The sequence below is a fragment of the Elgaria multicarinata genome, chromosome 3, assembly GCF_023053635.1.
Source record: "Elgaria multicarinata webbii isolate HBS135686 ecotype San Diego chromosome 3, rElgMul1.1.pri, whole genome shotgun sequence".
Lineage (NCBI taxonomy): Eukaryota > Metazoa > Chordata > Lepidosauria > Squamata > Anguidae > Elgaria > Elgaria multicarinata.
The window spans coordinates 89567634-89583845 of NC_086173.1; the positions used below are offsets into that span (position 1 = coordinate 89567634).

The following is a 16212-nucleotide window of genomic DNA, read 5'->3' on the forward strand; positions in this document are numbered from 1 at the left end:
AACCCAGAGAGCTTTGGCTGATGGGCAGTATAGAAAAGAAAGTTCAATACTTAGGAAATTTCTGAATCAGTAAAAGACAACATGACTTGGCAAATCCCATCATGTTCATCTAGGGAAAAAAACTGTCACAAGCAAGAAACAAGAGAAAATAATAAGCTAGTGCAAGTTCAAAGGAATTGTATTTTGTTTTGTCTACAAAGAAAGAAATACCAGGTCAAGTTTGGACATCTAGTTTGTATCAAATACTAGCCCAGGATATTTTGAGCGATATAATGGAAGAAAGATGCTGTAAGAGAATGTAGCAGAGATTTTTTTCATCTTAACACCTAGGTAATAGTTATCCAGTTTTTAAAGCTGTGTTGTCTTGGAAGTTGCTTTTAGAATGCTGTTCTTAATATACTTGATCAGATCCAAAGTCCAGCTTTTGAATGGAGTGAAATGAGCCATAAGGCCAATCCAAACTATTTAGGATATCAGGACACAACATGCATTTTGATATAGAATCTCAATACTTCATCACCATGGTGCTAAATGACCTAATAAGCAGAATTAAAAGGGCCAACACAGCCATCAACTCATATTCCCATGAGTTCTTGCAGAAAGTAATATGCAGTGATGTTCTCACTAATTAGCTTTTCTTAAATTATATGTAATAGGATGTGTAAACAAACTGGGGAACCCATTACTATAAAATATTGATATGTAGTTTTCTACATAGAATTTTAGGATTAGAGAAGTTGTTAAGAAATGGATTCAGTAGGAAAGGTTGGCAGCAAACTGTTTGAGTAGAAATTACTCCTATGTAAATAATCTCTAGGGTTGCAATTTAGATCTCCCCTTGCCCAGAAACTGGAAATAAACTGGGAGGAAAAGATTACCATATTGTAGTCCTTTTACTGCTACAGTGCCTCTGCAGGTCCCAAACCTGGCCAGAGAGTGGAACATAGGTCTGACCAAATTGTCCTAGTGTCCTATGTATGTATGTGTAGATATTATATAAAGCAGACTGACAAAGCTAGAGCTGCATATCTTCCAGACCTTGGAATAAAATAATACATACCAGAACTAATAGGGGGCTCATTTAAAGAACTATTTTCACTGACAGTTCTGTTTATTCATTTTATGTTTATTCAGCTTTTTAGAATTAGATTGTGTAGTTTTATGGCTGTTTAATTTATTGGGATTTATGCAGTCTTTCTTAGATGTATTAGCCATAGCTGTCAAAAGTACTCTTTAAAGGGAATTCAAGAGCTGATTCCTATCAAAGGGACAATTAACAGCTATTCAGAAAACTCAAGGTAGACTTTCCATTCCATCTCCCACCCATAGCAAATGGGAAATTAAATAGGCAGGAATTTCAAGCTATTATTTGCTACGAAATTCTTGTCAATGAAAAGACTATCCAGTTCCAGCCTTCTGAACTGGAAGTCGTGTTTACATTTGGAAATATATAATGGGGGGAAATAAAATGAATTGTATTTTGAAATGCATGTTTCTTGTTTATTTGGTAAACAAATGTTATTCCTTGCAAAATAACAGGCAGGAAGCCACTTGTGAATGAAAATAAAGCTAACGTGAAAACTAATACCCCACCCCATAGTGGCAAACGTAACAAAGTGTTTTACGGTGCCTTAACAGACATTCCCCCTGCCAACATCACTTGCTGGGGAATGCTAGGAGTTGTACAATTTTCTTTCCTGCCTAAACATGCACAGGTTTATGCCTTTATTGGCTGTTTTTGTGAAATGCCACAACACTGTTAAATATTGGGGACAGCAATCCTGTCACCCCTAGATAGTGTCTGTGGGACCATAAGATAGTTCAGATTCTTGGATCCAAGTCAGGGGCAGCCCTCTGGCTTCGGACCCAGGAGTCCAAGTTCTGAACGCTCTTCCCCTTGCAGCCGGCATGGAAAACAGCACTGGCTGCCTCGTCGAGGTTCGAAGATAAGGTAAGGGGGTCCCATGGGCAGGGAGGGGACTGGGGAGACAAGGAACCTTCTGGTCTACCCAGCCTCCTTCCCTCCCTGACAGTACACAGAGCAGGGTGAAGGGTGAGGATTGCTGACCGCCATCCCCATAGGACTGTGCCTTAAGGTGCCACGAAACTGTTTCATTGCAGCGGAGTAACGCAGCTTCTCCTTTTGGAACTCATAATTTATAGTTATTACAGGATTCAGCTCAATAGAATTAGGTACAGCTTTGTTGCCAAGCAGACTGCCCACACCCACGGTCCTCTCTGTGTTGCTTGGACACTGATGCTAGAGATTACGGAGAACTGTAAACTAGCCAACAGCGATTTCTGCCAATGATACTTATCTTCTATGCAGGTTCTAGCACACTTTATTATTCTTGAGTAACTTAAATGTGGGTAGCTTGACCTTCATAGTACAAGGTTGCATAAAATGCAACTTATAGCAGCCTCACATGCAACATAGTCAGGCTGAGGTGCAAATTTTCACTATTGTTACCTGAGTTTTTACTTAATTTTAACAATGGTTTCAAGGAAAGTTAACTTTTTATACAACTGACTCTTAAATTTAGGCAAGATTCATCTCTAATGTCATTTTAGAACCTTTTAAAGCTTGTAGTTGCTTAAATAATTGGACACGTTTGAAAAATCTCACACTATCTGCAGTTTCGTGCTAGCGGGCGGGTCTAAAAATCAAGACGCATACGGCTGGGTTCAGACAACACAATAACCAATGGTGATTTAAACAGTCAACAGTTGGTTATTTAACCCACCAAGGGTTATCCTGTTGTGTGGAGGGAGGTTTTATTAACCAACAGTTGGTTATTTGACCAAAATAACCAACGCTGCTTAGAGCTGGCTATTTGAACCACCATTGGTAATTTTGACAGCCACAGAGTCGCAAGGCAAGAGCAATCAAAGCAGTGGCTGCTGCTCTAGTCCAGCTGGCAGGATAGATTTTTGGCAACAATGGCTGATGGGATACTAGCAGGAGGACTGAGACAGCCTAAAGGGTGGGGGATGAGTGAGTGAACTCAGCCTGGACTAATAGTCAACTCAATGCTGATTCTAATCCACACCACGGTTGATTATTATCATGTTGTGTGGGGACTACCCCCTAGGTAAACAACTGGCAAATTGATTATTACCCCACTGTTGACTATTGTGTTGTCTGAGCACAGCCTGTGTATAAACGTTTCTCACTTCTGTATTGAAATGAAGCAAACAGTAAACTAAGTTCAATTTAGACAGCTGCGACTGGAAGCAAGGTTCAGGTCCCAGTAAAAGGATCTGCTGTGCAATATTTTCTTTTTAAAAAACAACAGCAACCAGTTAATAAGACACAGGAATAGGTAAAAAATATGATTCTCTTTACTAGGACACATTACAGACTTGATGCAGAAAACAGATGGTACAGAGTAAATACTGAGAACACATACCTAGAACAGCCATTGGTAATCAAATGTTAGGTTAGGAAATAAACCGGATTAGTTTTAGTAGCAAATGGATATGAAGGCCACGTACGCCACAACTCAGAGTCACCAGCCTCTTTAACAGAGGATTAACAAGCATGCAGTGATGCTGCCTCAACATTTTGGTAGCGTGTATCACAGACAGGATTGTGAATGGCGAGAAACAGCCTAAATACAGAACGGAACACCATCCGCACATCTTTCATACTCGTCCGCTGCGATCTCCCGGTGTTTTTCCATTCCAATTCAGCGCAAGGAGGAACGTGAATCTAGTTGCAAGGGCAATACGGTTCTTTGACATTCAAATAGATTAGCATTGAAGGAGTTTTGATCAAGGACCCCTTCTGAACAAAGCCGGGCAATTTTCAGTTTGGCTGGGGCTTACCAAACGGTCTTAAAAATAGTTATTCTTTGTCAAGCGACTAATTTCAAGGTGTGCAAAATTGAATACATTGATGGGGCTTGCAGTTCTAGCACACTTCTCTGTTTCACTACAAGCAGAAACCAACCTTTCTTTACCCAGTAAGAAGTATTTTGGTTATACAAATGATCAGATTTTTTGAGTGGTTTAACACAGCAGGACTAAGCCTGTGCTGTGTGTACAGGAAGAGAGAGATTTAGTTTCCCGCTCATTACAACTGAGTGTGGTACGCTACCAATGTAACTTTCCATTTTAAAAAAGGGGAAATTAAACAGTAAGAATGATCCGATGGTGTTAGGGGCTGTTGTGTTTCCCCGCGTGGGCACCCATCCTCTGTGGATCTTGAGAAGGGTAGTGGATGGGACCTGGGGCTCTCATGAAAGGAGGCGGAGGACCCATCGCATGAAACATGTGTGGCCCAAATCCTGCAGGGGGGGAAAAAAGAACAGTATTTTAATCTAACACCTGGCACACAGGCCTTTTCTTGATAACATTTTTAAAATTTAGTTTGCTTTAACACAATTTTGGCTTTCAAGTTAATCATATGCTAAGTGTCTTACTTTAAATATACACATTTTAAAATTGAAACAGTTACTTCATGCTTCTACAAATAAGGACAAGGAGGTGGAAGTCCTGCGTACACTTACTTGGTAAGTCCCATTGAACTCAGTGGGCCTTACTTCCTAGTAATGGTACTCAGCATTGGGCTATAGATCTTTCAGAGAAAAATAGTTTGGTCCCACAGTTCTTGTTTTCCAAACAGCCACTCCCCCACCCACCCCTAAATCTTGGGCATGAGCTGGAGCAGGAAGGAGGCAAATAGTATTTTTCTTAAGGAATAAACACTTGCATGATTCTAAAGACACGGTTAGGCAACCTAGGGCCCTCCAGATGTTGGACAACAATTTCCATTAAGCTCAAGCCAGCATAGCCAATGGTCTGCTATTATGGGAGCTGTTGTTCAAAACATCTGGAGGGCACTGGGTAGGCAACAGAAAATAGATCCACAGCTGCAAAAACAAGACAAACCAGCATCCGTTTCTCCAGACGGAAAAACAATTACCTGGAGGTGGTGGTGGAGCAATGCCAGGCGGTGGTGGCAAGGCAATGTTTACCACAGCTGGGGGGCCGCTGGGAGGTAGGTTGAAGTAGTTCGCAGAAGCTGCCTCCTCTTCTGCCGCAGGAGGAGGTGGAAGAGCTGCAGGACACAAAATTTACAAAGTAAAAAATAAAAACCAGCAGGCAAGATGCAGTCAAGAACAACTCCTTACTCATGGAGCATTACTGCAGTCTGTTTCCTCTACAGTGTTATGCAATTAATGTTAATACGGGTTCAGCAAAAGAAGTCCCTTCAATAAAAAAAAAAGGCATTTGAATCTAAATCAAATGCCTTATCTTATCAAGGACTAGGGTATTCTATTTCAAATAAGCTTGATGCCTCAGCGCTTAAAGTATGTTTTCCTCTCTCCCAATACCAGTTAATTTGATTCACAGACTTGCTTCTTTCTCTATCCCTAAAATATTCAGTCTCCGCTATGGATGTGCAAATAAGCAGAACCTGAACGCCATTGAGGTTTCCAAATTCCACCTCAAAGTTTGTTCCGACTTGTGTCGATATCGGGTTGTGACCTTTTTACTTTTTGTACAAAATTAGGATGCACTTTCATATGCCTTTTCTCAGATATACACATCAATTGTGTGCATTTTTTTAAATGTACACATTTTCCTCCCATTGATTCAAACGTCTGTATGCATTTCTCAAAAGCAGAATTTTTCCCCCGGGCATTTTTTCAAAAGTACAGATATTTTCATGCATGTTTTTCAAATGGCCACATTTTTAAAAACACTTTGTTTTTGTTCTGGTAATCACATTGCAGGTTTGGAAATGTACAGATTTCAATCATGCATTGCACTTGGGTCCATGTTCAGTTCTGGGAGATCTGAACTGGGTAGATTCTGGTAAAAAATGAACTGAAATAAATTCCTCGTACACTCCCCAATGCACAGCTATGCCAAATTCAGAATGTAACCCCCCTAACTTCTTAGAGAGGTGCCCATTGCATCTCTAGTTACCTTAGAAGAAAAGCAATTTATCTGCTACACCTTGCTTAAAATGTCACCAATCCAAGGAGCATTTTCTTACCTCCAGGTAGTCCAGGGACTGGCTCCAGCTTTATACCAGATTCTGTGATCCCTTCTCTTTCCTTCTCTTTCCCCCTGGCTGCTTGAGACCTGAAACCCAATGAAAAGCACTGAAACTATGCTGAAGTAGAAAGTTAGACATATACTAGATTTTCAAGGTTGAAGTGTTACCAAATATTTTCCCAAGAGGGAAAATTAAAAAAATGGGCCTTGTGGAAAAGGCCCAACTAATGCCCTACTTGCAATCCGCTGTGTATATCAACAGGCTTTCTAGATACACTTGACACCAGCCACCTCCCTTAAGGCAGCTGGGAGAAGAGATAGGTGGCCCTCTGAGAGTGCTTGTAGCTCTGTGATATGTTGGGTGCGCTGGACTTGAGGTGAAACCTTGGTGCATTCAGCTCAGTGGAGAAACTCCAAAACGTGTGTCCAGGAAAATCTCTAAGAAAAACCAGGCTGCCACAAGCTCTTTTCCTCGTCACTCACCGGCCCCACTTCACATTCAGTCTGCGGCCGTTGACAATAAGCTTGTTGAAGGATTTCTCCGCCGCCACTTCTGCAGCTTGTCGTGTTGCAAACTGGATGAATGCACACTGCTGCCTCTGCACCACAGTTATCGTCCGGATCTCGCCAAATTGATAGAAGTGATTCCTGAGGAGAAAACATATTCTGATACAGTGAAACTGTGTTTGACATTGCTGAGGCTCAAAGTGTGGTGTAGTGGCTAAGGTGCTGGACTGGGAGTCGGGAGATCTGGGTTCTAGGCCCCACTCGGCCATGGAAACCCACTGGGTGACTTTGGGCCAGTCACAGACTCCCAGCCCAACCTACCTCACAGGGTGGTTGTTGTGAGGATAAAATGGAGAGGAGGAGGGTTATGTAAGCAACCTTGGGTTTCTTGGAGGGAAAAAGGCGGAATATAAATGTAATAAATAAAAATAAAGTAACTCTGATTTGATTTCAATGTTCAAGACATCAAAATTGCGGTCTTTGCATGTGAAGTTTGTCTCCAAACAGCTTACCAGTTAATCAAATAACAGATTAAAGTGCTCGAAAAACTTCCTCTCACTATTTAGAAAATATAGTTATTCCCAAAGTAATGGAAAATGAAGAATTGGATCCTTCACATATGGAGCAACATGTTAATGGAACAATATCAAAGTCAGTTTCATCATTAGCTTTTAAGCTAGTAAAACCATCAGAAGTCCTTGAAATGTCAACATAATTATTGTGCAAGCACCATAGTTCTGAAGATGGCAAGTGTGACTGCATTCCCAATTGCCTCTTGAGATATTGTCTCTTTGAACACTGGTAATATAAAAGGCGAAACATGAGACACAAACATGAGGAAATTCATCTACTCAGGAAAAGGCACTCGATCCTGCCCCATGAGCAGTTTTCCTCACGGGATGTGCCGATCTGCTCTTTGTGGAAAGCTCTCTGGCACAATGGCTGGTTTTACGCATCACGCTCACCCGAGATGGATGGCAAGCTATGCTGGGTAGGTGGATATGCAAACAACCTGCTGTGCTCCTGTCAGACAATCAGGCAAACAAGCTACACAGAGTATTTATTTCAACCCTTCCCCTTGCCCCTTCTCTTCCTGTAGTCCTCCCGCCCAGTCAGCCAGGTATCCCAGCTTCCTTTGCAATGGGAATAGAGATTGCTTGAGAGGAGAAGAGCAGCGGCAGCGTTTCTGGCCACTCTAGCCAAGCAGCTCTGTAGGCAATCTCCGTAATCCACACTGACACGAGAGACAACACGCCATCCCACTATAGGCAAAATAGCCCTTACTGTACACCGTGAGTTCTCAGGGTAGTTTATTTGGGGGAAATAACCCATGGAGGGGGGGGACATCCCACAGACAACAGGCTAAGCCATCATGGATTTTTCCAGAAAATAAACCATCATGGTTAGCACGTTGTCTGAACCCAGTCAATGCCTCTTATGTCTGCCAAACATGGTCAGAAACACTATGAGAAATCAATAAAAGGTACTGATTTCCCATAATAAAACTCAGAAGTGAAGTTCTAATAAAGGAAACTACCTGTGTACAGGGGCACGAGCTTATTTACCAGTATGCCCTGGGACGCATCTTAGTACAGACATCCCTAAAGAAACACATGCAACTTTGCCAAGGCACAGCCAGAAGTGCAAACATACCTAAGGTCGGTCTCAGTGATAGTGTCACCCAGGCCACCTACGTACAACGTTGTAATAGTCTTGTCATCAGGCGGGTCCAGACGAGGCATTGTGGAAGCTCGTTTGAGAAGCTTGTCAGCCACAGGATCATTAATACCATAGTAACGATCTTTAATGTTCTGATCAGCAAGAGGATCATCTGGATCTGTCGGTTTCTCATGTCTAAGGGTTCAGAAGAAATATTTTATGACATCTGTCATTAAAGAGTGCCAGTTTCATCTCCTTCATCTATTCTTCTAAACTACAGGCAGCTGGTGATAAGTCATACTGCTAACATGAAATCTCAGACCGTTAAGATGTGTTTAGATTAATTGCAGAGAGATTTATGCCGCCCTGAGATCCTTGTGATATAGCGTGGGATACAAATGTCTTAATAAATAAATTAATAAACAAATTTATCAAATGGTAGAAATAAAATCTTCAGCACTCTCTCAGGCTCAATGTACTTGGTAAATATTTGCTCAGGAATTATATTACTGTTTTCATATTGGCATTTGCTGTGCCTTTTAATGCATGTGCATTATTTTAATTTTACTGTGTAATTATCTAAACACCTGCTTCCTTGAGACAATATGTGTGAACACAGCCATAAGGTTAACCCTTCTCTGCAAAATTATACCTGTAGGGACACTCTTCTCCTCTTTTGCATTCTCCTTTCACCCAGAACGAACAGATATGCGGGCGGTTGCGTTTGTAGTAAGGGGTGGTCCGAGCTAGTTTGAGCAACATGTCACTGGTAGATGTGGCCTTCCCAAGAGCACCAACAGCACGGGTGCCATCAGAGTTCATGATCTAAAAAAGCAGATGAACAGGTATACACAGTAAGAACAAGCAGACAGTTCACATCCCATTTATCTAGTTCATTTGGTTTAAAGTATGAATTAAACAAGAGCCAACTTCTTCACCTCTCTTTCCATATTTTGGGTGTAATACTCTTTATTAACATCCGATTTCGGCATATCATCTTTAAGTGAGAGTCCAGCATCTCGAACTTGAATAGGTAAACCTAATATTTAAAGGGAAAATCCCACAAAATCAATATAAAGGCAAAACAATAAAGCAATTATTACCGCAAATGTGACTAACTGTAGTTAAGCAAAGAAACACGTAACTATCAATCCTGTGAAACACTGTATTTAATCTATTGGAAAATTACAACTCTTGTCAGGAAATGCAAACATTAAGCTTGGAGATTTTCTAATGTCATTGTGGGCTTCTACATGATCCTCCAGATGTTTTGCCCTACAAGTTCCTTCATTCCTCACCATTGGCTATCCTGGCTAAGGCTGATGGGAGTTGTAGTCCAGGAGTGCCACAAATTGCCCACCCCTGCTCTACAGCAAAACATATTTGTACATTGCTGTTATCAAATTCCTCATGTGCATTGTCCTTCACCCTAATGTGATAGGGACTATTTTTCTCTTTTGAGACATTGAGATGTTACTCTGTTTCTCTGTTTAACAGATTTATAATCTTCCTTGATAGATTACAAAGCCAGGGACATATAAATGCCTCAACACACTTAAATATTTACTATGGTAAAGGGACACTCCCACTCAAAAAATATTAGAACATTATTAAAATTTAGTAAGTACAAGTAGAGTGGTCATACTTTATATGCAGTGTGACTTTTGGCAGGCCCTGGAAATGGATTTGATTTGTAGAAACAGTATCATCTCAGAAGCCAGAGGCAACAGAAGAGCTGGAGACAGAGAAAGACTGCTATACAGCATCTTTCCTGGTTGTGAGGCATTAGGAAAATCAGATCTGAGGGGAAAGGTACTGCAAACTCATTAGCAGGGAGTCAAGGATATTTAATTATATTTAAGCAATCCCAGCCTATCATTTTAAAAAGTAATTCTATTTCCTTGTATATATAATTCCCTAATAAGTATCTTAGTTTTGTTCATCTTGTCTCTACTATCGGTGTCCACCCCATGCCTATGCCCTAGTTACTAGGTTACTGAGGTATATAAGATAGAGGATTTATTTTGGTGGCGGTAGTTTCATAGATGTATTTTAATAGCTGAGATAAGCCATGTGGCAGGGAATTCCATTGACCCAAATCTCAAAGTTTTAATAAGGGAAGAACAGGTGGGGAACCTACATTTTTTTCCACCTTTGGGGACATTGGTGGAGTAACTCACAGATTGTTCCATCATATTTGGTATTAGCAGTGGGATAACTGGAATGTGTTTCTACCACAGTGGATACAGTGTTAATTTTGCATTTGTCAGTTATAGCAAAACAATAACTACATACCATATTCCAGGTCAAGAAGGCAGGTCTGACAAACATTCTTCAGCTTGCTGCATGTCTGGCACACTTCTGTCTTCTTAAAGCGCATCCGTACACCGGGGCACCAACGAAATACTGTGAATGGCCTGGCACAGATCTGAGACAAAGATCACATTTATATGTACCATCTAATCCAAGCATATAAGACAACAACTGGGTTCACACTATTGTAGGGGTAAAAGAAGCCATCGTGGCTTCTTTTCCCACCCGCGCACATGTACAGCCATTATTTACATAACTACTCATGCTGCAGCATGGATTAGCCTGACGTCCAAACCTGGCGCAGCAGGGACAGCTTCACATCCACTCTACCACCCCGATGGTTCCTTTTACTCCCACAAGCGTGCACTCAGCAAACATGTGTTACACACACAACTCAATATGTGTTCTAAATACTTTCAGTTAGCACCACTACATAAAATTCAAAACAAAAGACAAACAATTCTGGGAAGACCCAACAAGGATGGAAGTAGGTTGCAATGTATTAAGTCCTTCTGAGACAATGTTATCTATGTTTTCCATTGGGGAGATTAATATGAACTAATATAAGTAATTCAACTCTACCTATACTAAATCTGAAAAAAAAATGCAATAAAAATAATACTTTACTTCCCAAACAGAATTTCGCATAAGGCACTCTTAAACTTTCCAAAAGGTTTTTGCTGTAAGCTAGCAGCACTATTGTGCACCTATGATGTCATTGAAGTGAACTAAACTGTAAGATTTAACACTTATCCTTTGGGGCCATGACACTCAATTCTCAGGAGATATATTTACACTTCTTTTAGATTGGGACAACTTGTGACATTCCAAATGTTTTGGCCTACAATTCCCACCATCCCTTATCATTGGCTATACTGGCTAGGCTGATGTATCCACTCCTGTTTTAGATACTATTACTACCCTTTCAAATGATGCTACCTCTAAAGTTCTCTCCCTTAAGTGACAAACATACCTTGCATTCTTTTCCATATTTCTCTTTGGTCTAGAATAGAGGAAAATGCATGTTACAAAAAGTAACTGTCTCCAAGACAATAAGCTTCTTAAAATCAAGATTCATCAACTCCTACAGATTCACCTCCACGATATATGTTAACTGTTTTGCATGTGACTTCCATCTGTTCAGACTCTTCTAGGGAACAGAAGGCAATTCACGGCCTTTTCCCATCACAATGAAGTGAAAATAATATGCAAGAAACACTATAAATATATGTCACTTTAGGAAAAAAAAACACTACGACTGAAGATCATAGGTATTCTATTTATCTCAATCCCTTGCAAGTTTCCCATTCACTTAAAAGGAAGAGGAAAGCTTTTCAAAAGGAACGTGCACATGAAATTACTCCCTTCTTTAAATTTAATGGGCATGCCCACTCACATAAATGCTATGCATGTGTATCAGAGTTCTGGATGGGGACATATGAAGAATACAGGGCGTTGCAAAAAGATAATTCTTACCATGACCATGAAAACATAGATCCTGTGCAGCAATATGTCTACTTCTGTGTTATCTTTAACCACTTGCCTAGTTGCCATTGGCAGACAGGAATTCCATGCAGGCAAGTACATGGAATTCCTCTCCAGCTGAGTGATTGGGCTGGCGAAGCAGAGACCGAGTTCCTGTTTGGCCAGCATGATTGGTTTCCATACTGGCTGCGGAGGACGTTAAACCATGGAAGCTGAATAGGCTGTTGGCTCTATAGAAAACATGGGACCCAATACTGGGAAAAGCAGAGTATCTGTCCCTGCTTCGCGAGCCCAATCAGCCTCTGTGCAAGAACTGCCTGAGCTGGTTCCATTCATGTCCACCATTTCCTCTGGGCAAATGAAGATGGCAAGTGTGACAGAAGCTGGTGAATGTAGTGCTTTCCTGTGGTGCAGCACACTGGCACATGTTTAAATAAGGAAAAAAAGAGAGAAAAGGAGCCCTTTCCTATATCACTGGCTGGTAAGCGGTGGTGGGGAAGAAGAGAGTAACCAGTGCAATGGTGGGAGAAGGGAGAAGATGTGGGGTGGAAAGGTTTAACCCATAAAGTTGTTGTTTTTTACTAGCTTGCTTTTTATTCATAAGATGGTTTCTTCTTATGACATAAAGCAACCTAGTATTTTTTTCAGGCTAGTAACTTTGTATGGCTTAGTAACAAGCCTGGCTTGCTTGGAATTTCAGCTTATTTCAATGGGATGTATTTCAAGTTATACATAGTTAAGTTTGTAGAGTAGTCACTGAAGAACACATAATCAAAACATTTAATAAGACATTTATCTCACAGTAAGAGAACAATGTTTTACAGGCCCTCCTGCCAATGAAGCCAGAACACATTGCTTTATACATAGGTAAAGTCATCAATCCTAAGCATATTTTCTCAACACAAGCCCCATTATTTGGGAGAACACATATTTTACATCAGTAAAGGAGGGCTCAAGAGATACATGTGTTAGTATTTTACATTGTATTTATTCTATCAAACTTGTACCACCCCACAATAAAAACATACCATTCGAATGTAGGGGTTTTCTCCAAGACATGTCTGGCACAAAATGGGAAAATCCTGTACAAAAGAAAGGAAATCTGTTTCAGGATCAAAATCATAAGACATCTCCCTCAATCCTGAATAACAATCTTCATAGTGTGGGTCAAACTGGAATGACGTTGTAATGGCCACTAATCCTTATCATGCAAAATTATTTTGCACTCCTGAACAATGGAAAAGGGATTCACAAACACCAAAAGTAATTTTACATTACAGGCTCACTAAAAAGAAGAAGCACAGCACGCATACAAACACAGTCAACCCATACTGGTAAAAATATAACCTTGAAAAAAATGTTTCAGAACAACTTTGATATTTCTAAAATCAGGAGGTAAATGTGACACTTGTTTCGATGTACAGGGCACTTCTGGGTGGAATGCTCCTCAGAGTACCAACTTCCTTTTCAACAACAACAAAAGTACACCCTGCCTCGACAAAAAGAGGGCTAACAAAAACGTGAAAATTCACTATTTCCCGCTTGTCTCCTGGTTTCTAGAGTCAGAGAGGGAGAGAATGTGCAGGCACATGCAAAGGCTGCAGCATGTTTTCACATTTTTAGTTTAGAGTTCTCAGATAAGAATACTCCAGTAATACAATACATCTTCCTAACTACAGCTTGGCAAATTCGTAAAGCTTTGTGCAATGTTATTTGCAGCACTCTCTAAGCCAAATTTCCCTAAAAGGACCTTAAATTAAATTAAAGAGATGAAGACAACGGAACTATTCCTTCTACCGGGGAATTCTGCTCAATATAGAGAGACGGCAACGCGCAGTTTCTTATGGCATGTGAGGAGCAGAGGAACGCGGAGGCCTCTTTAGCCTCCCTGGAGGAGCTCGGTCTAAGCGCCCCTTCCCAGCAGCGCCGACTCCTGCCCTGGGTCTCCCTACGGCTCGGCAGGGAACAGAAACCCATTCAGCCCCAGAGGAAGCCGGCGGCCACGGGAGGCCAAAGGGCCGGAGCCCCCCTCCCTCCGCCTTCCTCTCTCCTGACACAGAGCCCAGGCCCTCGACCCAACCAGGCCACCCCCGCGGGAGGGCATTCTTACCGCATCCTCCCAGTTCTGCCGATTGTACGTGTTGGATCCCAGAGACGTCGCCATCTTGGTACGCCGAAAAAGCGGATCCCGGAAACAGATTGTCTGTACCCCGGAAGTACACGTCGAGCGTAGGCCGTAGAACTAGAGGCTGAGAGAGGCGCGCGCGCCTCCTCGCTTCCTTTTCGAAAGCTCCGTTGGGGAAAGCGGGGCTCTCTTGCCGAACGACGCTGAAGTCCACGGAACTGCCATCGCTTCCTACGGGCTTTTGTCACGGTTACTTTGCAGGTGAAGGAGAGAGAATTGCGTCGAAAGTAACTCGGAAGTTGTCTCTAGAAAAAAGAAACGATCCACCCAAGGGCTGAATGCCTGCCGCTCCTTTAAGTATCTCTATGGCTCGCTATGAACAGGGCGCGTGTATGTGTCATAAGGTGAGCGGCTCGATTCCACCTCTCTATGGTGCTCTGCCCTATTGGTCCAACGTGGGCTACTTCCGGACTCGGCGGCGTCCAACTGTGAGCGGCCTTCTTTTCCTTAGCTCTGTGAAGCGCAGTGGAGGCTGGTGGCTCCGATTTCGTTGGGATGGTGAACCTATTGGGGGTTTCAGCCAGAACGCTAAAGGCGCTATCCAAGGTAGTGAATTCTAGCCTCAAAATGAGCCCAGCACCTTGGATAGCGCCTTTAGAGTTCTGGCTGAAACCTACAATGGAATTAAACACAAATTCGACACATCGCTCTCTGCTCAGCTGCCTGCTGCTCCCACCTGCAGAAAAGACCGCGGCTTGGCTTTAGATGGCTCTGAGGAAATATCCTGAGTCCTGGGCTCTGGCTGCATTATACCCTGGCCGTATCATGTAGATACTGTGTGGGTAGGGCCATGCATTCTCAGAGTCACCCATAGCAGCCGCAGGAGGCGGCGTGGGGCGGTAACTTGGTCTTCCTCATAGATTCCAGCTCGCAGACAATCTAAATCACTGGGTGTCCAAACTTTTTCGTCCTGTGGGCATATTCGGCATTTTGAAAAAGTGCTTTAGGCCTCACCAGAAACTAGCTACTGTAGAGGGGTGAGGGATAATCACCAAAATATTGGGAGTGTCCCCTTACCTGTGTCCCATGTGTGCAGCCACACATTTTGGCTCTTCTTTCTCTCTGGCTCCTCTTTCTCCACTTATTTGCATGGGATAAAAAGTCCCCTGCTGAAAATTGGCTGGGGGGGGGGGGCAAAGATCATCTCCCTGCCTAGGACCCTGTTGCCCCTAAGGGTCCTTGGTGGTGAGTGGGCTCCTCCCCTCTCCCCATCAGCCATTTTTTTTTCAAAGAGGACTTTCCCTCCTCATTCTTAGTACAAGTTAATGGAGAAATCATTCCATTCACTTGCAGAGGTGTAATCTAGTAATCCTTTCACTTCTGTAGCAACAGTGGCTGTGGTTCATATAGTTCCAGGAGCGAAATATGGGTCACAGTGCCCTGAGGGTGGGCCTATTAGGTGCTTTTAAAGAATTACACATACATTAAATTATGGAATTCACTACCGGAAGATGTAGTGATAGACACCAATTTGGATTGCTTTAAAAGGGGGGTTGAATAAATTCCTGGAGACTATCAATGGCTACTAGTCATGATGGCTATGTGCTACCTCCAGTATCAAAGGCAGTAAGCCTGTGTGCACCAGTTGCTGGGGAACATGGGTGGGAGGGTGCTGTTGCACTGTATCCTGCTTGTGGGTCCCTGGTCAACACCTGGTTGGCCACTGTGTGAACAGAGTGCTGGACTAGATGGACCCTTGGTCTGATCCAGCATGGCACTTATGTTATTATGCTAAAGCATCCCTGACCATCTGTCCGAGATGCTTTAGGGTGGATTCCTGCATTGAGCAGGGGGTTGGTCTAGATGGCCTTGTAGGCCCCTTCCAACTCTGCTATTCTATGATTCTATGATAAATATACACACAACTTTAGAAGCTAACAGCAGCTTACATGTGGCTCCCAGTTTCATCCAGTAACTGAAAAGGTTGATACCTGCTTAAGTCCATCAGTGCTAAAGTATCAAATACTACCGGACCTTTCCTTATAGCAGGCTTCTCTTGCTTCTATCAAGTCCATAAATAAGGGTTTACAATAGACATTTGGAATTGCTTCAAT

At 42.3% G+C, this 16212-nt stretch overlaps 1 protein-coding gene and 1 long non-coding RNA gene across 2 annotated transcripts; one reads left to right on the top strand and one right to left on the bottom strand.

Moving 5' to 3' along the window:
- The first annotated feature begins 102 nt into the window (after positions 1–102).
- Positions 103–1486, top strand: LOC134396758 (uncharacterized). Its single transcript, XR_010025291.1, has 2 exons — positions 103–213; positions 255–1486. It is a non-coding gene; the product is annotated as an uncharacterized LOC134396758 (long non-coding RNA).
- Positions 1487–3320: 1834 nt separating this feature from the next.
- RBM22 (RNA binding motif protein 22) lies at positions 3321–14156 on the bottom strand. The gene is made up of 11 exons (XM_063120860.1): positions 14084–14156; positions 13002–13055; positions 11462–11491; positions 10471–10603; positions 9114–9214; positions 8828–9000; positions 8170–8370; positions 6493–6657; positions 6008–6096; positions 4928–5062; positions 3321–4289 (listed from the first exon to the last, which is right to left on the bottom strand). Exons 1-11 carry the CDS (start codon positions 14135–14137, stop codon positions 4159–4161), a joined length of 1266 nt encoding a protein of 421 aa, XP_062976930.1. The 5' UTR covers positions 14138–14156; the 3' UTR covers positions 3321–4158.
- Between the last annotated feature and the right edge of the window lie 2056 nt (positions 14157–16212).

What these genes read in the sequence shown, in the direction of transcription:
- RBM22 (XM_063120860.1), bottom strand. Translation starts at nt 14,137, where the DNA reads ATGGCGACGTCTCTGGGATCCAACACGTACAATCGGCAGAACTGGGAG. An exon ending in AATATGGAAAAGAATGCAAG is followed by an intron (nt 10,604 to 11,461) that starts GTATGTTTGTCA and finishes TCTTTGTCTCAG; the next exon opens with ATCTGTGCCAGGCCATTCAC. An exon ending in GGAGAAGAGTGTCCCTACAG is followed by an intron (nt 8,371 to 8,827) that starts GTATAATTTTGC and finishes CTGAACCCTTAG; the next exon opens with ACATGAGAAACCGACAGATC.